At 40.8% G+C, this 24,870-nt stretch overlaps 1 protein-coding gene across 1 annotated transcript in view; it reads left to right on the top strand.

The window, feature by feature from the left end:
* LOC148890929 (receptor-type tyrosine-protein phosphatase gamma-like) overlaps positions 1–24,870 on the top strand; it is a 236,711-nt gene that overhangs the window by 201,901 nt on the left and 9,940 nt on the right. The window contains exons 8-12 of the mRNA XM_089010725.1: positions 396–591; positions 9,751–9,935; positions 19,783–19,891; positions 22,601–22,650; positions 23,957–24,614. Of these exons, the coding sequence (XP_088866851.1) occupies positions 396–591; positions 9,751–9,935; positions 19,783–19,891; positions 22,601–22,650; positions 23,957–24,614 (1,198 nt within the window). The remainder of the gene's footprint in view (positions 1–395; positions 592–9,750; positions 9,936–19,782; positions 19,892–22,600; positions 22,651–23,956; positions 24,615–24,870) is intronic.

The raw sequence follows: 24,870 nt of genomic DNA, 5'->3' as shown, positions 1-24,870 counted from the left end.
TGGACAAACTATGTCATCATTTATCAATCTGCCTTTTATTATATGTACACTTTGCCAAAGAAGCATCACCAAATGCTTACACAAATAACCAAAATAGAACGGTATAGTGCCTCTTTGCAATTGTTTTAATGATGATACTAGTGCAGCGTGTTTTACCGGAGACAAATCCCTTGAGTGTTCTACAGATTTGGCCAATAAAAATGATTCTGATTCTGTTTATTAACCACTCCACCGCCATTGGAATTGAGGTTTTTGTGTATTTACAGAGCCTGAAGTAGAACTTGTTTTGGAAATTATACTAAGAGTACATTCAAATCCTGGTATACCACTTTCATGTATCTTCTATGTGGCTTTTCTATATGCTTTTGTGGCTCAAAACTGTTTTCTGTCCCCAGTTAGAGGCCTTTTACTCCATCTTCACCACGGAGCAACAGGACCATGTAAAATCGGTGGAATATCTACGCAGCAACTTCCGACCCATTCAGAGCTTGGACAATCGCAACGTTTTCAAGTCAGCGGTCAAAGATGCTTGGCTCCCTGACCTGTCTCACAGTGGGAGTGGGCCTTATGGCACAGCCGATTCTTCAAGAGGTAGGTCAAACCGTTTTATAGCATCTAAAATGCCCAAAACACGCAGGCTGATATTTTTGGTGAAATGCAAAACACCAATAAAAATGACTTAATGTGTGCTAAAACTGCAAAAAATTGAGCTGCAAATTGGGTATTTTCAGAAAGTCCCGCCCCCTTGTTCGTGACGTCACGCCAAGACGTCTTGCCTTGCTCGAGAATCAAAACAATGGCTTCAGATTCGGAGAAGATGCTTTCTTGTACTCATACAGTTATGAATATGATTCAAATATGTCTTAAGAGGAAAGCATGAATGTTTGCAATCGATTAAAGAAGTCCTTTCGGGTCATTTTGAGGTGTCAGGACTGATGTGTAAATGCAGAAGATGGGGCCCAAGCTCTGTTGGAAATGGGCTTATTTGTCTGCTGGGAATTTGTGTCAGCGAATATCAAATCATAGTCTTGGTGCAACACACAACGATTCACCATCGCGTTATTTATGTCTTTTCCTTCTAATTTCGCCATCAACACAGATCAACACGAAGTTTTCAGACCAAACAAAGTACCGCAAAATGCATTGTGTTGCTTAGTCGGTCAGGGGCGTTCCCTCCGTGACGTAAGGAATCGTCACCAACTCAAAAACAAGGCCTCCTGAATATTCAGCGCGAATCTTAAAACGTAAAATATTGCTATATGCGGTATATCTTTGTAAAATATGCTCAGTAGAAGTCATTTGAAGCGATTTTACAAATTATGGACACAACTCTCTGGAGGGGTCGGTTGTCCTTTAAAGGACAACTGACACCTCCACAACTAGCTAGCTAGCTAGCTAATATCCATCTATTAGCTATCTTCTTCTTTTAGCTATCTATTAGCTAGCTAGCTTTCTATCTATTTGAGTTACTTCAGGGTTGTGTGAACGCTGGCGCGTGTGGCTGACGCTGATCAACCACAGAAAATTTTAACCTGTGACTGAAAAGTGACCTTGAAAGTTTTGAAAGGTGTTTAGAAATTAAATGTATTATTATTATTATTATTATTATTATTATTATTATTATTATTATTATTATTATTATTATTATTATTACAGTACAGTAAAGTCTCGTTATATCGATATTCAAGGGAGTCCGAAAAATTATCGATATAACCGGGACTATCGATATATCCGACCCTGTTTGCATGTAATTTTCTCCGTGCGTGCATAGAAATAGTATCGATATAACCGGGACTATCGATATATCCGATATCGATATAACGAGACTTTACTGTATTTGGTCTTTAGTACCCTCATTTGAAAGACAACAATACCAACAATAAATCTTTGGAATAACAAGCCACAGAGCTTTTTAACTCATTCACTGCCATTCACAAATTGTATCTGGAATTGAAAATACAACGTAGAGCGCCATTCCCAATTTTTTTCGGGTTTTGTTTTTTCATGCTTGGGTGCCGATAAATAATAATAATAATAATAATAATAATAATAATAATAATAATAATAATAATAATAATAATAATAGTCAAAGGATAAGTTTTTCTGTGAGTGAGTAGCGGCAGCCACATGTACCAGCGTTCACTCAACCCGGAAGTAACTCAAATAGATAGAAAGCTAGCTAGCTAATAGATAGCCAATGGATAGCTAATCGATAGACAGATAGCTGGCTATATTGCAAGCTAGCTAGATAGATAGCTAGACAGCCAGATAGTTAATAGATAATAGATAGCAAATAGATACCCAGCTAGGTAGATAGCCATCTAGGTAGCTAGCTAGATAGCAAATGAGGTAAAGCGCTGGCCATGGCCTCTGGCAATGTTTATTTTCCTCCAACATTAGACAATGAACCAAGACAGTGAACAGAAAGAACTAATGGAATAGAAACAAATACAACAATGAGGTTTATGGATATTTTGAGCCTTGGAAGAATAATCGGTCTCTTTTTCACAGTGGCTTTTATTTTGTTTGGTGGGTAAACTAAGCTTTAGATTAAACACTACAGTTTTTTTTAATCAGGGATATTAGTAAATCAGGCCATCCTTATTTTTCTTCTCCATCCCCTCATTTATAGCTGTGTCTATTTCTTTTTCAATTTGCCAATCTATAAAGTCTGATTAAAGTTCCTTTTTTTTCCTTCACTAATGCTCTTGCTAATTTGAATTAATGAAGCCTATTTGGTTTTACTTAGTCGCACAGAGGAAACCGCTGACTTCTCAGTGCCTGCATCGAAATGTGTGTTATTATTATTATTATTATTATTATTGTTATTATTATTATTATTATTATTATTATTATTATTATTATTATTATTATTATTATTACGTATTATTATGCAGTGACTGACTGTAAAGTTTCCTTGAGAGTTTTGAAAGGCACTTAGAAATCAAATGTATTATTATTATTATTATTATTATTATTATTATTATTATTATTATTATTAGTAGTAGTAGTAGTAGTAGTAGTAGTAGTAGTAGTAGTAGTAGTAGTAGTAGTAGTATTATTTATCATCATCATCATCGTGCTTCTATTCGAAACCAGACTCGGGTTCTTTGTACTGATGGTTAATTCTTGAATGTGATTTCACACCACCTTCACCACCACCGTAGAACTACAAACTAGTATAAAAATATAGCTATTATTTACACAAACAGTTTGACTTCACATCAATGAAATAAAATGTATGCACTAACATCGTAAAAACCACTTTGCCCGCTTTCGGTCCGAAATGGAAGTATTTGATCTTCGTCCTTGTTATCTTTTCCTTGCTAAACAGTACAGTAGACCTCTTCAAAATGGAAACTGATATTATTCCCATTCTCCAAGGTCTAAATTAGCTAAATATACCAGTTATTGTGATCTTGGACCTTGGCTATGCCTGCCTCAAGAGCCATGTAATTTTATTGTTGACGTTTTTCAAAAACGTTGCAAAATTTTGGGCAGCGATAAAGTATGTCCATTCTCGCCGTCTTCTCAATCAAATAAAATATAAACGAAGCGCGGAAAGTAAAGCCTGTTCCGGGAAGTGACAACAACCCAACGTAATGTCAAGAAAAATAAAGCACAGCCATCTGCTGGTCAACTATGGGATAGCAGTCATAAACAAATGTATCAGCTGCATTTACAATCATCATCATCCCCATCATCATCGACATCCGCATCATCATCATCCACACCATCATCATCATCCACACCATCATCATCATCATCATCATCATCATCATCATCATCATCATCATCATCATCATCATCATCATCACCATCAACATCAACATCAACATCAGCATCAGCATCATCAGCATCACCATCATCAGCATCATCAGCATCAGCATCTTCATCTTCATCATCATCATCGGCATCATCCATCATCCATCATCCATCATCATTATTCTCGTGTTCCCGCCGTATTACTATACAATATGCATTTTGCGTGCGGATGTGTTCCTTTTACATCCCCAAATGTAAAAGCCTGCGGTCCAACCCATCATGGAGAGCAGGCCATTGATCAAGCGCTGGCCATGATGCTGCAGGCCCAAAGATATCCAGTTCTGGCCATTCCTCTGTGTGCCCGCAATGTGTGGTGACATGCTTATCTCTGATAAAAGCCCGTAAAAGGATCTCTTCATCATCTTGTCACGCGGAATGGAGAGTCAAACCCATTGCATTGCACAGCAAATACAAATCATTGTTCTTTTTAAGCACCGCATAGCCAACCGGTTTACTCCAGTTTAAGAAACACAACCTCAATGATCGGAAGTAACAACATACAATGACCTTGATATTGAAATTAACTCATTCACTGCCATTCACAAATTTATTATGATGTAGAGCTCTATTCCCGAATTAGTTTGGGTGCCGATAAAGCACTGACATGGCCTCTGGCAATGTTTTTTTTTCTTTCAACAAGGGCTACCCCCTTGTATTTCCCTTTTTTCCATGTTAGTGCTCTTTTTCAACTTCAGCTGTTGTCAAAGCGCTATATCAACCAATATGGATGTATTTTCTACAGCCGCCCCCATTTAAAGCAAAAATAACTCCAGACTCATGTGACGTAGGAATTACCTTTTTTTTCTCAGGAAAGACGACAGTCATATAGGTTTTTTACGCTACATTAAATGTTGATGTCGTCCTAAAACTCAATACAGTGATACCTCAGCTCAGGAACTTAATTGATTCCCAGAAAGTGTGCGTAAGGCAAAAGGATTGTCTGCCAAACATGTATTTCACATCAGAAATGATTAAAATGAGAATAATCCGTTCCCAGTTTGCGATCAAACATAATTTTCTACTGAATGAGCCTTAAAACTAACTACACAAAATATACCTTATTATATGTATAATAAATGTGATATTGTATTGTAAAGAATGAACCTGTACTGTATAATCACGTCGTTTTATTGACCTCTGTGATGATCGTTGAAGTAGTTGCCTCTTGATGATATCCGAGTGAAGTTGCCGTGCTTTCTTTGCAATGATACCCTCACTCACATTGTCCCCTGCTAGCTGCTTTTCATCAACAGATGTTTTTCAAATTAACAGAAGTTTTTCAACCTCTTCTGTTGCCTGAGACTGTTGCTTAGACAACACAGAAACACCCTTAGCCGCAATGGTCGACTTAGCGTAGTGGTACTGGGATGCTAATTCACACAAACGCACACCTCGTTTGTGTTTCTTCATGATCTCCTTCTTCTGCTCGACCGTTATTTTCTTTTGTGTCCTCTTTGGCTTAGCACTTGCCTGATGTGGGGTATTTTTCGCTCAAACTCAATATTGTTTGGGTCCTGGAATTTGACTGACAATGACAAAAGCCCTGGCACTGGAGTGGACACATTCTTGCACAGTCAATGAGTTAAAATACCATCTTTTTAGGATTGTTCATCTCAACAAATGTCTGCTTTTGATTCTTGTTGATTTGATCTCTTTTTTAAAATATTTTGCCAGTCTGCCAGTGAATGAGTGAATTTTGGATTCGTCTCTGATTATATTTTCTGCATTTTATAATAATAATATATTGGATTTTCAAACGCCTTTCAAAGCTCTCAAGGACACTTTACACTCACAGACAAGCATAGAAAAAAAACAGATACAATAATATATAATAATGTTATACAGGTAACATCCGACTTACGACCGAGTTCCGTTCTGACCAAACGGTCGTAAGTCCAAAGGGTTGTAAGTCGAAATCTATTCAAAATGTTGACTAGAGACCCAGAGGCTATATGGCTGGCTAACTCACCCCTTTGGTGCCATCCCACGGTCGATTGCTGTGCGAGAGTGAGATGCTGGCTGCCTGGCCAAAATTGTTGTACACGTTGCTGGCCTGCTAGCACGTTGCAGTGCAGGTGCAGAAGCTGCGGAACAGAGGGCTGTTGTTCTATGAAAGTCTATGAGTTCTATGAAAGTCGTTGGTCATCACATTGATAAAGTCCAGTTCCCTTATTTAGGTACAAAACAGACTGAAGCTCACATGGATATAATAACAATAATCCATTTCATTTCTTAGTGCCTTTGAAAACTCTCAAGGTCACTTCACAGTCACAGGATCATTTTTTTTGAAAGTGAGCAGCGGCAGCCACACGCGCCAGCGTTCATTCAACCCGGAAGTAACTCAAATAGATAGAAAGCTAGCTAGCTAGCCAATAGATAGCTAATAGTTAACTATATAGATAGCTAGCCAGCCAGCTAGAAAGCTATATAGCTAATAGCTAGCTAACTACTAACTTGAATTGGGACTCTGAGGCTAAATGACTCGCAAATTCCCCTTATCTGGTGCCATCACACGGTCGATTGCTGTGCAAGTGAGAAGCTGGCTGGCTGGCCAAAATTGTCGTGCACGTTCCTGGCCTGCTAGCTCGTTGCAGTGCCAGGAGTAGAATATTTTTTTTTTTAAATAGGGTCTGGGGGTATGGGTGGTTGTAAGTCGGATTGGTCGTAAATTGGATGTTACCTGTGTATATATATAATAATACAATAATAAATAAAATACAATTATAAGTACAGTAGAAACAAGAGATTTTATTTCTGCCATCACATCATTTTGCAAATCATATGCTACACAGTCATCGTAATGTGAGTTATGTTGTCCCCCAATATTATAATAATAATAATAAATTTCATTTTAAGCGCCTTTCAAAACCATCAAGGTCACTTTATAGTCATAGGATAAGTTTTTTTTTCTGTGGATGAGCAGCGGCAGCCACACGTGCCAACGTTTACTCAACCCGGAAGTAACTGAAATAGATAGCAAGCTAGCGAATAGATAGCTATTCACTAGCAAATAGATAGCTAATAGCTAGCAAATAGATAGCTAATAGCGAGCTAATGCCTAGTCAATAGATCAAAGTCAAAGTCAGCTTTATTGTCAAATATGCTAATATGCATGACATACAGCACAGATGAAATTAATGTCCTCTCGGACCCAGCGTGCATGGCACTTTTAATGTGGCTAAAAATACAGACAATTGACAACAGACAATACATGTCTAGCTAATACCTAGTCGATACCAAATAGATAGCTAATATCTAGCAAATAGATAGCTAATACCTAGTCATTTCCTGCCAGATATGCAAAAATGTGTCCACTCCAGTGCCAGGGTTTTTTTTCATTTTCAGTCAAATTCACAGAATATTGAGTTTTAGGGATACAAGAGAAAATTAAACCTTAGACTCTTTTATTTCGTCGGAAAAAATAGTTAGTTCCTAAATTATATGGGTCTGGGGTTATCTGAGCTTGAAATGGGGGTGGCTGTACAAAAAAAAACCAATACATACATCCTCCAGATTTGAAATTACGTTACGTCTGCATGTCAACATCTTATATGCGATAATCCAATGATGTATGTTTTCTGCATAGAGGTGGCACTGTTTGAGCTGTTTAAGATGTCTGTGCATATCCGTGTGTGTGTGTGCGTGTGTGTGTGCGTGTGCGTGTGCGTGTGTGTGTGTGTGCGTGTGTGTGTGTGTGTGTGTGTGTGTGTGTGTGTGTGTGTGTGTGTGTGTGTGTGTGTGTGTGTGTGTGTGTGTGTGTGTGTGTGTGTGTGTGTGTGTGCGTGTTGCACCATGTGAGGCGTGCTCTTGCGTGTCAAGTGTATGACTAATAGCTTTAGCAATGCCAAGCCACACGGGGCTTGGCTGCATGTTATGAATGGAAAATCACTTTGCTTCTTTTTGAGGAAGCTAATCAATTTGGTTCCATTTGCTACATGAGCCTTGTTCTCTATCAAAACATGTTCATCACTGAATTGCTGTGCACATTTGCATGACATGATGCAGTGTTTGGAATTGTTAATCGTCTTCATTTCTTCATAGTCAGTGCTGAACATCCAGCAACACATGACATCTTCTCAACAAGGCATGTAGACAATAGACAACCTTCTTCATGTTCAAGACCTCAATTGAGGATTTTAATAATAATAATAATAATAATACAGTGATACCTCGGTTTACGAATCCCTTGCCTTACAAACTTTACGGTTTACGAACGTTAAACAATGAGTGATGTGTCGTTTGCAAACAAGGCCGTTCTCCAAAAAGAAAATGCCAACCGGCTTGTTTTGGTCCTCTATTCCCCGCCCTCAGTCGTCGGGTAAAGCCACGTGATTGGTCCAGAACGTAGCAGTGGGGGGTGACATACAGAGAGAGAGTGAAGCCATTCTCCAAAAAAGAAAATGGCTGCCGACATTTTTTTTTGTTCTCTATTGCCCAACCCCAGTCTTCGGTTAAAGCCACGTGATTGGTCAAGAACGTAGCAATGAGGGGAGGGGGTTTAAACATTAAAGAGACAGACGGCAGAGCGAGAGAGAGTGACAAAATGGAAAGAAAACAGTGAAATTTCGACTCGTTTCAACTTTGATAGTTCAAAGGCAGAGTGTAGACTGAAAGGTTAAAATTCCCATCAATCAGGCTCCATAAATAACCCGCACTAGCCATCAGTTCAATTTGAAATGAAAAGACAAGCAAGGGAACTAGCTATTAATGATGTTTTTAGTGTGTCTGCTTGCATTTGTTGCTGTTGCAATATCACAACTTCCTTATGCAAAAAGCTATCCATTCCATAAAGCCGTTAATAAAACGACTTTATTATAAAGTACAGTTTATTTCTTTAATTATAATACCACAGCACATTTATTATGCATACAATAAGGTATATTTTGTGTAGTTTTAAGGCTTAGAAAATTAGAAAGTAGAAAATTATGTTTTATTGGGACCTGGGAACGAATTATTCTCATTTTAATATTTTCCTATGGGAAATTAATTTTTGGGATACACACTTTTCGCCTTACACTGTCTGGGAACCAATTAAGTTCGTATGAGTGAGTGAATGAGTTCATTATTGACTGCTTTCAGGCTTTCAGCTATATATTCGCTACCTTTCTATCTATTTCGACTTCCGACCATTTTAACTTACGACCATTCGGTCGGAACAGAACACAGTCGTAGGTCGGATGTTTCCTGTATCAAGAATTGTTTTGCCCTAAAATATATATATAATCAAAATGTACTCGCTGGCTATCTTGCTCGCTATCTTGCTGGCTATCTAGCTATATATCTATTATATATCTATTAGCTATCTAACTGGCTAGATGGTTGTCTAGCTAGCTATTAGCTATCTATTAGCTAGCTTGCTAGCTAGCTTTCGGGTTGAGTGAATGCAGGTCCCTGCTCCAAGATTGGGGGGAGCACTGAAGCTAACTGGCTAGCCACCAAGTTAGCTGTCTATTTGTTATCTATTTGCAATCTATTTGCTATCTAGCTGGCAAATTTCACAATTGTGGGACTATTAAGGGCTTTCTACTTCTGATTCTGTTATCTATTAGCTATCTATCAGCTAGTGAGCTGGATTTCTATCGATTTGAGTTACTTCCGGGTTGAGTGAACGCTGGCGGGTGTGGCTGCCGCTGCTCACCCACAGAAAAACTGATCCTGTGACTGTAGAGTGACCTTGAGAATTTTGAAAGGCGCTTAAGAAATTAAAGGTATTATAATAATAATAATAATTATTATTATTATTATTATTATTATTATTATTATTATTATTATTATTATTATTATTATTATTATTATTTTGATTTCCATGCATCATTTCTTCATCACTATTTTTTTTTTTAATGCATGGTCAAACAATCTTCTCCTTCCTGTTTATATTTAGCAAGTCCACTCCCCTGTATTCTTTTCTTTGCCTCCTCCTTATAGTGTGCAGCAGTGCTCCTGTAAACATGAAGGTGCAACACGTGAATATAAGTGCCCTGGTGGTTCGCTGGGAACGTCCAGAGGTCATCTATCACCCACCCATCCTCCATTTTTTGGTGTCCTACAGCTGGACAGCTCATGATGACAGCTATGAAGAGACACATCTCACTGATGCAAGACATAAACTGGTAAGACAAAAGAAGTACGTATTATGTTGAGTGTATTAGCATACAAGCATTGCATGTTAAAAAAACAAAGCTAGCTTTCGTAATTTCCGGTGTATAAGGTCTGCAGGAGTATAAGGCACATCGCCAATGATTGGTATATTTTCAAACTTTTCCCATATATAAGGTGCATCGGACTATAAGGTGCACCTTTAATGAATGAACGTTTTCCTAATATAAAATATTGATAAGGATAGAACTACAGTGATACCTCAGCTTACAAACGCTTTATCTCACAAACTTTTCGCCACACGAACATTAAATTCGTGAGCATATACTCTTGGCTAACGGACTAGTTTTTGGCGGACGAACCAAACCACACGCCGCCACAGTGGCTGGCGGACTAGTTTTCCACACCCACCTTCTTTGAGTGCAGACATGGTTTGTTATCGAGTGGAGTACTTTTGCTATTATGGGACCGAAAAAGACCCTACCACAGGCTAGTGTTAAGCCGAAGAGGATACAAAGAAAATGATGGTCGAGCAGTAGAAGGAGATAATCACAAAACACCAATGAGGTGTGCATTTGTGTAACTTAGCTTCCCAGTATGAGTACGCTAAGTCGACCATTACTACGTGTGGCTATGGGTGTTTCTGTGTTGTCTGAGCAACGGTGTCAGGCAATAGAAGAGGTTGAAAAACTTCTGTTTGTTTGGATTAAATAAAAATCAACTAGCAGGGGACAGTGTGTGAGGGTATTATTGCCGAGAAAGCACGGCAACTTCACTTGGATATCATCAAGAGGCAACTACATCAACGACCATCACAAAGGTAAACATGACTTTATTAGTGATGATACGTGAAGGCGAGGGTGTCCGTGGCGCGTGTTGGAATCTAATTCCTGTTTCTCTTCTGGTTCGGAGTTCAACGGAGTCTTATGATGATATACCAGCGGGGACGATAGATGGTGAACAGAAAAGACTACTTTATTCTAGTAAAACAATAGAAGAACATCTCTCGTCGGAGCGGGAAGCCAAGAGCACAAAGCCCGCCCCTTCAACCGAGTTTAATTCACACAGCAGCGATCTGTTGTCCAATCAGCTATGGGTAGGGGGTTGGAAGAACATTATACTGAGGAACATCTCTAGTTACCCCCTACATCTGCAACGAATTAACTAATAAGCTACATACATCTATATAGACTAAACTAAACATGAAATAACACAAGATGTTTACGGATGTGTATAAAAACAGCGAGTTTGTAGTGCACACGGTCAGGACAATCCATCCATGATTTTGCAGAGTTTAACACATGTAGATATTATTCTGCTTGAGTATTTTATTGTGTAATAATATGTTTTGAATGTTCTAAGTGATTCCATTTTTCAATAAATGTTGATTTCTTTAACTTTGCACCTTCGTTTGAAACTTATTAAAAACAGACGCAATCTTGATAAATCACAGTGCGTATGTTATTTTAATCTATTTACATTTCCTCCTCCCAGTATCTGCGAAATAGTATGTAAATGCCATATCTTGCATATTCTTTGAGACAAATTTATGAACTGATAAGGGCGATTTGAAAGACAGTTAATAAATTGGGTTGTAGTGTTCTTACTGTGCTTTGAGGTTTGCACACACTACATTTAATGCTTTAGGTTTAGTATATCCGGCCCAAACACGCCCTCCAAATGCTCCGCCGGCCCCTCTGTCAAATTTTAGAACCCATTGTGGCCCGCGAGTCAAAAAGTTTGCCCACCCCTGCTCTAGATGTAATCAGATTGGCTTCTGGGAGTGGTCCACTGCTCTCCCTTGATATTAGCTGAAGTTAACAGTCCTTAGTCAAAATGGTTTGGACTCCAGATGAGGAACGCTGAAGGACAGATGGTGGTTGACTTTGCTAAGAGAATGGGAATGGCTATTGTGAATACTTTCTTTCAGAAGAGACAGGAACATAGGGTGACCTATAAGAGTGGAGGCAGAAGTACACAGGTAGACTACATTTTGGGTCAACTGCGCCATCTAAAGGAAATCAGTGACTGCAAAGTAGTGGTTGGTGAGAGTGTAGCCAGACAGCATAGGTTGGTAGTGTGTAGGATGACGCTGGCAGTGAGGAAGATGAAGAAACCAAAGGCTGAAGTGAGGACAAAATGGTGGAAGTTGAAAGAGGAAGAGTGTTGCATGACATTTAGGAAGGAGGTAAGACAAGCACTGGGTGGGCTAGAGGTCCTTCCAGGTGACTGACAAACTACAGCGAACATAATCAGAGACACAGGTCAGAAAGTACTTGGTGTATCAAGTGGAAGAAAGGTAGATAAGGGGACTTGGTGGTGGGATGGGGAGGTGCAGGAGTGTATACAGAGAAAGAGGTTAGCCAAGAAGAAGTGGGACAGTGAGAGGACGGACGAGAGTAGACAGCAGTACAAGGACATGCAGTGCACGGTTAAAGTAAAGGTGGGAGAAGCCAAATAAGAGGCCGATGATGACTTGTATGCTCGACTGGACAGCAAGGAAGACTGATCTTTACAGGCTGGCGAGACGGAGAGACAAAGATGGTATGGACCTGCAGCAGGTTCGGGTGATTAAGGATAGAGATGGAAATATATTAACAGTACCCAGTAGTGTGATGGCAAGAGGGAAAGAGTATTTGAATGAGGAGAATTGATGAATGAGGAAAATGGGAAGGAACAAAGAGTAGAAGACATGACTGTTGTGGACCAAGACGTAGCAAACATTAGCAAGGATGAAGTGAGGAGGGCGCTGAAGAGGATGAAGGGGGGGAACGGCACTCGGGCCTGATGATTTACCAATCAAGGTATGGAAGTGTCTTGGAGAGGTGGCGGTGGTGTTCCTGACTGGGTTATTCAACAAGATCTTAGATGGTGAACAGATGCCTGAAGAATGGAGACGAAGTGTACTCGTGCCCATTTTTAAGAACAAAGGAGATGTGCTTAGTTCTAATAACTACAGAGGAATAAAGTTGATGCCATACAATGAAACTCTGGGAAAGAGTAGTTGAAGCTAGACTAAGAACAGAAGTGAACATTTGTGAGCAGCAGTATGGCCTCATGCCAAAAAAAGAGTACGACAGATGCGGTGTTTGCTTTAAAGGACAACCGACGTCACTTTTTTGTTTTTTAACTGACACCAGAAAAACGTTTTATAGCATCTAAAATACGCCTTAGATGGCCTTCTGGTGGCTTTTGGGTGCAACACGAGGTCCCCAGACCAAACAAGTACAGCAAAATACATTGAAGTGATGGAAGGACCACTACAATGCGTCTTTTTACGGTCAAGGACGGTTCAGTGACGTCACGTACGGACTCGTCACCAACTCAAAAACAAGACTTCCTGAATAGTCAGCGCGAGTCTTAAAACGTAAAATATAGCTATATGCGGTGGAATACTATTTGTAAAATACGCTCAGTCGATGTCATTTGAAGCCAGTTTACAAATTATGGACATAACTTGTCCCGAGACGTCGGTTGTCCTTTAAAAATGCTGATAGTTTAGAGAGAAGATCAGAAAGAATTACATTGTATGTTTGTAGATCTGGAGAAAACGTACAACAGGGTGCCCAGAGAAGAGCTGTGGTATTGCATGAGGAAGTCTGGAGTGACAGAAAAGTATGTCAAAGCGGTGCAAGACATGTATCATGACTGTAAGACAGTTGTGAGATGTGCTGTCGGTGTGACTGAGGAATTCAAGGTGGAGGTGGCACTCCACCAGGGGTCAGCTCTGAGCCTCTTCTAATTTGCTTTGGTGATGGACAGGCTGACGGACGATGTTAGGCAATAATCTCCTTGGACCATGATCTTTGCAGATGACATTGCGATCTGTAGCGAGAACGGGGAGCAGGTGGTGGAGAACCTAGAGATGTGGAGATATGCCCTGGAAAGGAGAGGAATGAAGATCAGTCGCAGCAAGACAGAATATATGTGTGTTAATGAGAGGGATCCAAGTGCAAGAGTGATGCTACAGGGGGAAGAGATAAAGAAGGTGGAGGATTTTAAGTACTTGGGGTCAACTGTCCAGAGCAATGGAGAGTGTGGAAAAGAGATGAAGAAGCGTGTCCAGGCAGGCTGGAGCGGCTGGAGAAAAATGTCAGGTGTGATGTGTGATAGAAGGGTTTCTGCTAGGATGAACGGAAAAGTGTATAAAATAGTGGTGTGACCAGCCATGATTTTTGGACTGGAGACAGTGCCACTGAAGAAAAGACATGAAGCAGAGCTGGAGGTAGCAGAGCTGAAGATGTTGAGGTTTTCTTTGGGAGTGACCAGGTTGGATAGGATCAGGAATGAGTACATTAGATGGACAACTCATATTAGAGGCTTTGCATAGAAAGTCAGAGAGGCCAGACTGAGATGGTTTGGACATGTCCAGAGGAGAGAGACTGACTATATCGGCAGAAGGATGCTAAGCCTTGAACGGCCAGGCAGGAGACCGAGAGGAAGACCGAAGAGCAGGGGTGGGCAACGTTTTTGACTCGCGGGCCGCATTGGGTTCTAAAATTTGACAGAAGGGCCTTTTCCACACTCTCCATTGCTCTGGACAGTTGACCACAAGTACAAGTACTTAATCCAGCAGACATTTAAACAGCTTCTTCCCCCAAGCCATTAACTCTTTGAACAGTAGCCCAAATGGAATTGTATAATGCCTCTTTGCATTTTTTTTGCTGATGATACTAGTGCAGCGTGTTCGACCGGAAACAAATTCCTTGTGTGTTCTACATACTTGGCAATAAAGATGATTCTGATTCTGATTAAAATCCTCCACCTTCTTTATCTCTTCCCCCTGTAGCATCACTCTTGCACTTGGATCCCTCTCATTAACACACATATATTCTTTCTTCCTGCGACTGATCTTCATTCCTCTCCTTTCCAGGAGCATTTGGAGCAAGTGTTTGGGTCGGCATTTCTAAACCTAAAGCATTAAAGGACAACCGACGCCCCCGGACAAGTTATGTCCATAATTTGTAAAATCACTTCAAATGACTTCGACTGAGCGTATTTTACAAAGATTCCACAGCATATAGCTATAGTTTACGTTTTAAGACTTGCGCTGAATATTCATGAAGTCTTGTTTTCGAGTTGATGACGATCCCCATGTGACGTCACGTTTGGACCTCCCCTCACCGAGAAAGCGACACACAATGCATTTTGTGGTACTTTGTTTGGTCTGAAAACTTTGTGTAAATCCGTATTGATGGCAAAATTAGAAGGAAAACACATAAATAACGCAATGGTGAATCGTTGTGTGTTGCACCAAGACAACTATTTGATATTCGCTGACACAAATTCCCAGCTGACAAATCAGCCCATTTCCAATGGATCTTGGGCGCCATCTTGTGCATTTTCTGGGTGCTACATTGCTGTCATTGACGGCTCAAATTGATATGGGAGGACTCCTTGAATCAATTGCAAACATGTATGCTTTTGTCTTCAGAACTATTTGAATCATATTCATAACTGGACATAACAAGAAAGCATCTTCTCCGAATCTGAAGCCAATGTTTTGATTCTCGGGCAAGGCAAGACGTCTTGGCGTGACGTCACGAACAAGGGGGTGGGACCTTCTGAGACTGGCCATTTCCGGATTAATTTTGAAGTCATTTTTATTGGTGTTTTTCATTTAACTAAAAATATCAGCCTGCCTGTTTTGGGTATTTTAGATGCTATAAAACGTTTTTCTGATGTCAGTGGGGAAAAAAAATGGTGCCGGTTGTCCTTTAAATGTAGTGTGTACAAACCTCATAGCACAATAAGTACACTATACCCAATTTATTAACTGTCTTTCAAATGTGAAAAATATCACTGATCAGTTAATAAATGTGTCTCAAGGAATATGCAAGATATGACGTTTACATACTATTTCGCAGATACTTTGTGGAGGAAATGGAAATAGATTAAAATAACATATGCACTGTGATTTATCAAGATTGCGTCTGTTTTTAATAACTTTCCATCGAAGGGGCAAACTTAAAGAAATCAACATTTATTGAAAAATGGAATCACTTTCAACATTCAAAACATATTTTTACACAACGAAATATTCAAGCACAACAATACCTACTTGTGTTAAACTCTGCAAAATCATGGTTGGAATGTCCTGACCGTGCACTCTACAAACTCTCCACGGACGCCCTCGCTCGCCTTAACGCGCAAACAGTACATGTGTACCGTCGCCAAGCACACAGACATAGGCTACCTGCAGTTGAAATCAGTTGTCCTTTAAGCTGATTTTGTATCGATATAAGCAGACCACATTGGCTGGCGGGAGATGAAAAGGGCACCGTAGTAACCGGATTATCGTAATAACCAGGTATCGTACTAACCACAACTAATTATTCATAAAAGACTAGAAATTTGCCGGGAAATGAAAATAGTATTGTAATAAGCAGTACTATCAATATAATCAATATCGATATAATGAGACTTTACTGTATTAATAATTTTAAATGATAAAATAATGAAATCAAGAGAAATTTACATTTAGATCAATGAACAGCTCCATTCTATCTAAACATGACAGTTACACTAAACTGGATACTCCTTGAGTTCCATAAAAATGTTCTCATCAGGAAACAAAAGAGATGGTGGCAGAGTCGACGAGATTCTTCATTGCCTGACATTGTAGTCCGCCGGTCAAGTCACAGAATACTAATTTGAAGCCCGAAGGCGATACAACACTGCCAGTCTGCAAAACGCATGACCTTGGGCCACTGGATCAGTGGGAAAATTGAAAGAGCTTCGAAAAAAGAGAGAGTTCAAGGTTGCCCCCTAGCTTTCAGAGGCAGGGATTAACTGTGATGAAGGATTGGCCAATGTTTCACCCTCCCGTAATGACCTCAAATGTCTCATTCCCGTAGGCATCTTTTTCTCACTTCCCTTTTGCTTTTTTGCTTTTTTTTCTGGGACAACCCTCAAACAACCCATTTTTCTATCCAACACTCACCACCCGGCCCCCTTGCTCGTAGGAATAAAGGAAGCCAAGTCAACACTAATGGGAGAGCTGACATTGTTTTCATGGGAGGAAAGCTCATTATCATTATTTTATTGCAGAGTGGCCATCAACTTTTGTTTTTCTTGTTGTCATGATCTGGTTGGCGACCAATGGGGGGCGCTGTCGACCCCGCCTGCACCTGCACAGGTGCTGGTCGTACCGATCAGATTGGCGACCAACGGGTAGCGACGTCAGCCCTGCCTGCAGCCTCGCAGGTGCTGGTCGTTTTAATCACTTACACTTAAAAGGACACCCGGCACGACCATCCAGTGTCGGTTCATTGTTTGATGCATGTTTTTTTGCATGCTTTCTCTGCAATTGCATTGTATGCTGTGCATGTGTTTGTTTAATCTTGGCGGACTTTTACTTTTGGTCTTCTTTTGCTACTTTGTATTTTTTCCATTCAGATGATTTTGATGTTTTACATTTTGTTCCTGCTGACCCGCACCCGCCATCACCACCTCGCAAAACCTTGACAGAATGAACCGACCAACCATCGGATCCCGCAGGTACAACGGACCCGTCTCATTTCCACCCTGTGCCTGGCAATGCTACGTCCACGTTAGCCCAAGCCTCGTCGAGTTTGAATTGCGTCACTCGACGAGCCGTAACGTCCACGTAAACGTCCGGCCGAGACCTCCTTCTAGGTGGCCGTCCAGGGTGACACTGGGTGTCAGGCAGTGCACGCCCATGTCCAGCCACGCTGTCGTCGTGCATGACGAATTGAGTCTCATCCACGACGAGCCGTGCAACATCCGCGTCAACGTCATTCTGAGACCCCACTCACCGCTGGATCCCGGAGCGGCTCAGGACTGGTCTCGTTTCCCCGGTGCCGGGCAGTTCACGCCCACGTCGGCGTCCGGCCGAGACCTGGTCCCATATGGCCGTACGGGTTGCCATTCTGCGTACACGTTGAGCCATGCGCCGTCGCGTGAACGTGCGAGAGGGATCGCACTCACGCCCACGACGATCCGTGCTACGTCTTCATCCACCCCAGGCCGAGTCCCGTTTCCATCAGGCCGCTGCCCGTCGTATGCTGGAGAAGCAGTGGTTGCCGTCTCCACCATTGTTCCCTGGCAAGTGGACCTTTTGGGAGACTGTTGGGACTTCTGGAAGCAGCCCCTTGAAGGGGGGGGGGGTACTGTCATGATCTGGTTGGCAAACAATGGGGGGCGCTGTCGGCCCCGCCTGCACCTGCACAGGTGCTGGTCGTCCCGATCAGATTGGCGACCAACGGGTAGCAACGTCAGCCCATCTGCAGCCTCGCAGGTGCTGGTCGTTTTAATCACGGACACTTAAAAGGACACCCGGCACGGTTCATTGTCTGCAATTGCATTGTATGCTGTGCATGTGTTTGTTTAATCTTGGCGGACTTTTACTTTTGGTCTTCTTTTGCTACTTTGTATTTTTTTCCATTCAGATGATTTTGATGTTTTACATTTTGTTCCTGCTGACTTTAATTTAATACAATTTGTCAAACACAACCTCCTGCTGCCTCCTGCCTGCTTTTTGGGATTCGCACCCGCCATCGGCACCTCGCAAACCGTGACACTTGTTTGACTGCAAGAATCCAAACAAGGGTGCGGAAAATCCTACTGGACCCTCCACACCCTGCCCACCACCTTTTCCAGCTACTCCTCTCAGGCAGGCGCTACCGATCCATGCACAGACATTTCAACAGCTTCTTGAATAAAATGTATTATTATTATTATTATTATTATTATTACCGGAGACACATTCCTTGTGTGTTCTACATACTTTGCAATAAAGATGATTCTGATTCTGAGTGCCGATAAAGGGCTGGCCTTGGCCTCTGGCCATTTTGTTTCCTTTCCACAAGGGGGCAGCATTTCCATGTTTTCATGTTTTTGCTTTGTTCCAGCTTCAGCTATTGGTAAAGCGCTATATCAACCAATATGGATGTATTGCATAACTTTTTTTCGGGTTTTGGATTTTCTTGCAAGGGGTGCCGATCAATCGCTGGTAAGACCTCTGGCAATGTTTTTTCATTGCCAGTGGGGGGCATTTTCCTTTTTTTCTATGTTAGCGCTTTGTTCCAACTTCAGCGCTATATAAGCCAATATGTATTTTGGACATCCGCATTTCAAGATCTTATATCTCCAGACCCATATCATTTAGGAATTAACTATTTTTTTCTGGTGAAAGAAGAGTGTCTAAGGTTTCTTACGCTGCATTGAATGTTTATGTAGTCCTAAAACTCAATAATCTGTGGGTCATGGAATTGGAGTGACAATATAAAAAAATTCTGGCACTGGAGTGGACACATTTTTGGACATCGTCTGCAAGTGAATGAGTTAATTTTCTATGTATTTATTTATTTATTTATTTATTTATTTATGTGTTTGTTTGTTTGTTTGCTTATTTTGGGGTTGGAAAGAATCCCAACAACTTCATTTTCCGTTTGCCTATGCACATTTTTGTTGATGTTCTGGTTGCGTTTGGGCTAAAGATGCTAAATTAGCAATTGACACCATGAGATAAAATCCATCCATCCATCCATCCAACCATCCATCCATTCCTCATTAGTGTCACGGGGGGTGCTGGAGCCTCTCCCAGCCGCTTTCGGGAACTAGGCGGAGAGGAGGACACCCTGAATTGGTTGCCAGCCAATCGCAGGGCAAACAAAGACAAGTTAAAAACAAAACTTCCTCATGTGGTAGTTCTATTTTGTAGTTAATTTACTCTCCAGTCAGTGATAATATTTTTACTTATTTTAATGTATATAGCAGTGGAGTATTACTGTTAAAAAGTGGCACTTGTAACTTGTTGTAATAATGGTTATCGAAATGGATGTTGATAATGTTTTCCAGATGTGCTGTTAACATTTAGTTTGTGTTGATGTCACCTAGGAGGCTGTCATCTCCCACGTCTCTCCGGATGTGCTGTACCTTTTTCGCGTTCAGGCTGTCTGCACCAATGACATGCGTAGTGATTTCAGTCAGAGCATGCTCTTCAGAGGTAACACACACATGCACCTCCACTAAACATTGTCAAAATCAGGAAATAATGTATTTAATAATGTATTAAATTAAGCTGAAAAGTAACGTCGAGAAGTGGGACGAGACATTTCCGTCATTGTTGTTTTTTTTTTTAAATTTGAATGAATGGGCCATCGATGGCGGTGTACAAAATGGCCGCTGATGGCAATCGCTATTATCATTAAAGGACAACCGACACCATTTTTTTGTTTCCTAACTGTGTCCCAAAACTGCCACAAAATGAGCTCGGAGATTGGGCAGATTCAGAAAGTCCTGCCCACCTTGTTTGTGACGTCACGCCAGGATACTCCTTCACAAACTGCCTAGCTCCAGAATCAAAACAATGGCTTCAGAGAGTTCAGATTCAGAGAAGATGCTTTCTTGTTACTCATCCAATTATGAATATGATTCAAATAGTTCTGAAGAGGAAAGCATAAAAGTTTTCCATCGATTAAAGAAGTCCTTCCGTATCAATTCGAGCCGTCTGGACTCCAGACTCCAGAAAATGCACAAGATGGCGCCCAAGCTCCGTTAGAAATGGGCTGATTTGTCTGTTGGGAATTTGTGTCAACTAGTATCAAATAGTAGTCTTGGTGCAACACACAACGATTCACCATCGCGTTATATATGTGTTTTCATTCTAATTTAGCCATCAACACGGATCAACACGAAGTGTTCAGACCAAACAAAGTACCCAAAATGCATTATGTGTTGCTTTCTTGGTCAGTGGTGTTCCAGACGTGACATCATGTCAGGCATCGTCATCAACTCGAAAACAAGACTTCCTGAATATTCAGCGTGAGCCTTAAAGGACAACCGACACCTCCGGACAAGTTGCGTCCATAATTTGTAAAATGACTTCAAATGACTTCTACTGGCGGCATTTGACAAAGATTCCAGCGCAGATAGCTACATTTGACCTTTTAAGACTCACACTGAATATTCAGGAAGTCTTGTTTTCGAGTTGATGACGAGGCCCGAAGTGACGTCATGGAGGGTACACCCCTGACTGGGAAATTGACACACAATGCATTTTGGGTACTTTTTTTCATCTGAAAACACCGTGTTGATCGTGAAATTAGAAGGAAAACGACATCAATGACGTTGTGAATCGTTGTGCATCGCAGCCAATTGTGGTAACACGCACTAAAAAGGTGTAAGTTGACACAAATTCCCAGCGGACAAAAGCTTGTGCGCCATCTTGTGCATTTTCTGGAGTCTGGAGTCCAGATGGCTCGAATTGATACGGAAGGACTTCTTTAATCGATTGCAAACATTTATTTCTTCAGAACTATTTGAATCATATTCATAACTGGATGAGTAACAAGAAAACATCTTCTCTGAATCTGAACTCTCTGAGGCCATTGTTTTGATTCTGGAGCAAAGCAGTGGGTGACCCATAGTGACGTCACGAACAAGGGGGCGGGATTTTCTGAATCTCCCCAGTTCTGAGCTCATTTTGTGGCAGTTTTGGGACACTTTAAAGTCATTTTTATGGGTGTTTGGCATTTGACGAAAACTATCACCCTGTGTGTTTTGGGTATTTTAGATGCTATAAAACGTTTTTCTGATGTCAGTTAGGAAACAAAAAAAATGGTGTTGGTTGTCCTTTAAACTATGACTGCGAATCATATGACAAAACAATGACTTTAGAAGAATGTATGCACAAATGTCAAGAATGTGTGCATATCACGGTAGCCACCCTGCTGAGAGCTATCTATCTAGCTCTCTGTTTACTATCTAGCTGGCAAGCTATCTATCTAGCTGGCTAGCTCTGTTTTTACTATCTTGCTGGCAAACTATCTATCTAGCTGGCTGGCTATCTATATAGCTAGCTAGTTAGCTCTCTATTTATTATCTAGCTGGCTATCTATATATCTAGCTAGATAGCTAGCTCTCTATTTACTATCTAGCTGGATATCTATATCTAGCTAGCTAGCTAGCTAGTTCTCGATTTACTATCTAGCTGGCTAGCTAGCTAGCTCTCTATTTACTGTCTAGCTGGCTATCTATCTATCTATCTAGCTAGCTAACTAGCTCTCTATATACTATCTAGCTATTAGCTTTCTATTAGCTAGCAAGCTAGTTTTTTTTCTATTTGAGTTACTTCCGGGTTGAGTGAATGCTGGCGCGTGTGGCCGCTGCTGCTCACCCCCAGAAAAAAAACTTATCCTGTGCCTGTAAAGTGACCCTGAGAGTTTTGAAAGGCGCTTAGAAATTAAATGTATTATTATTGTTCTAAAATAATAATCTGCTGTATCATAGCTCTCAAATAATAATAATAATAATAATAATAATAATAATAATAATAATAATAATAATAATAATAATAATAATAATAATAATAATACATTTCATTTATATACTGCACGGATGGGCCTTTGTGATATGTGGTACACAACAATTTTTTGGGGTCCTATAAGATACACTCAGATGAAAATTCTACTGCACCCTCTGCACCCTGCCCACCACCTTTTCCTGCTCCTTTTCCTACTACTACTTAACTCGACTGAGTATTTATTTTACAAACTACACTTTAAATTAATAATCAAGCGCTCTTGTTAAAAATCCTTTAGGGTGCTGGTTGATTGTTGATAGACAAAAATATATTTTAGGTGTGCATTCGTTTTTAAATGAAATCATGAAATTGTGATTGATGTTAAACAATGACTCATTTCTTTTGTTTCAGCAAACACCACTCGAATATTTGAGGGGACGCGGATCGTAAAAACTGGAATGGTAAGGAATACAGTGATGACGGATGGTATATTATGTCACCATTTTTTTAATCACCTGTGCATGTATAGATAATCATTTACTCATTCATTGCCTGACGGGCAAAAAAATGCGTCTACTCCAGCGCCATTTTTTTTGTCATTGTCACTTGAATTCCAGGACCCACAGAATATTGACTTTTTGGACGACATAAACATTCAATACAGCGTAAGAAACCTTGGACGCTCTTCTTTCATCAGTAAAAAAGAGTTAACTCCTAAATGATATGGAGTTATCTGACCTTGAAATGGGGGCAGATGTACAAAATACAATGCAATCCGTACATGTTGGTTTATACAGCGCTTTAACAACAGCTGAAGCTGGGACAAAGTGTGAACATGGGGAAAAAAAGCAAATGCTGCCCCTTGTGAAAAAAAAAAAAACAATATCAGAAGTCTGGCCAGCGTTTTATCGGCACCCAAGCATGAAAAACCATAACCCGAAAAAATTCTGGAATGGCGCTCCATGTCCTATTTTCAATTCCCAAATAAAGTCATGAATGGCAGAGTCAATGAGTTAATGTAAATTGTACCTCTCAGAGTTAATTCCTAAATGATATGGATCTGGAGTTATATGACCATGAAATCAGGGCACATGTCCAAAATACAGTGCAACACATCCATATTGGTTGAGATAGCGATTTAACAGCAACTGAAGCTGTAACAAAGCGATACCAAGGAAAAAAGGCAAATTCTGCCCCCTTGTGGAAGGGAAACACATTGCCAGAGGCCATGGCCAGCGCTTTATCTGCACCCAAGCATGAAAAACCAATACACGAACAAATTTGGGAATGGCGCACTACCTCCTATTTTCAATTACTGAATAAATTCATTCATGGCAGAGTGAATGAGTTAATGTGAATTGTACCTCTGAGTTAATTCCTAAATGATATAGGTCTGGGGTTATATGGGCAAGAAATAAGGGCAGATGTCCAAAATACAATGCAATACATCCATATTGGTTAATATAGCGCTTTAACAATAGCTGAAGCTGTAACAAAGCGCTAACATGGAAAAAAGGCAAATGATGCCCCCTTGTGGAAGGTAATAACATTGCCAGAGGCCATTGCCAGAGGCCATGGCCAGCGCTTTATCTGCACCCAAGCATGTAAAACAAAGAAATTTGGGAATGGCGCTTTCCGTCATATTTTCAATTCCCGAACAAATTCGTGAATGTCAGTGAATGAGTTAATCTTCCTTGAATGAACTTTTACCTGCATGACGCTTTTCTACGTTTTTTTGTGACTCAAAGCGTTTGTCTTCCATCCCAGCCAACAGTTTCACCGGCATCTTCAGCCGACATGGCTCCGATCTCCTCCGGTTCGTCGACTTGGACCACTTCGGGCATTCCCTTCTCTTTTGTCTCCATGACGACAGGCATTGGCCCTTCCTCCAGTGCTAGTCAGGCAACTGTAGCATCTGTGCTCACTAGCGCTTTGCTAGCCGGATTTGGCTTCAGTGGTGGAATCATTTCCTCCTTTCCAAGCTTGCTTTGGACGCGCAACCTCGCACCTCAGCCCAAAGATCGCAATGATGATGTCATCGCTCCAAAATCGTCAACAGAGAGCGTGAAGAGCAAGATGGACGATGATAAGGCCCGAGAGGAGGAAAGTGAAAAAGAAGATGAGGATGACGAGGAAGAAGAGGATAAAAATAAGAGGAAAGAAAAGAAGGGGTCAAGGGTAAAGGTGGTCGAGGAAGGCCGAATGTATGACAGTGTGGCGAGGAATGATCCAACCTGCGGGAAATCCGACGCAAAAGAAAAAGAAGAGACAGCGCCACCTGTGTTCGAAGACCTGTGCAACATTCGTCTGTTTGCCCCCAACCGCACCGACGTTGCCACATTTCTGCTTCCTGGTGGCGACTATTTGATGCTAAAAGTGTCAAAATTGAACTTCCGAAATCATCACACGACCTCCATCGAAATTGGTGAGTGGTGATATATAAACGTTCTTTTATTTCAGTAGTTCTTTTCTACTTTTATTCATCTAAAAATAAAAATAGAACTATGCTATAAAAATGCTACTTAGCGACCTGTCTAGCTCGCTGTCTAGATAGCTACCTGGCTGGCTATCTACAGTGTTATCTTGGCTTATGAACTTAATTGGTTCCCAGACAGAGAGGCGAAAAGTGTGTATCCCAATTAATTTCCAATTGAAAACCATTAAAATGGGAATAATCCTTT

The sequence above is a fragment of the Hippocampus bargibanti genome, linkage group LG12 (assembly GCF_051943395.1).
Source record: "Hippocampus bargibanti isolate YZ-2025 linkage group LG12, ASM5194339v1, whole genome shotgun sequence".
Classification (NCBI taxonomy): Eukaryota; Metazoa; Chordata; class Actinopteri; order Syngnathiformes; family Syngnathidae; genus Hippocampus; species Hippocampus bargibanti.
This window is presented reverse-complemented; position numbering and strand designations above follow the sequence as displayed.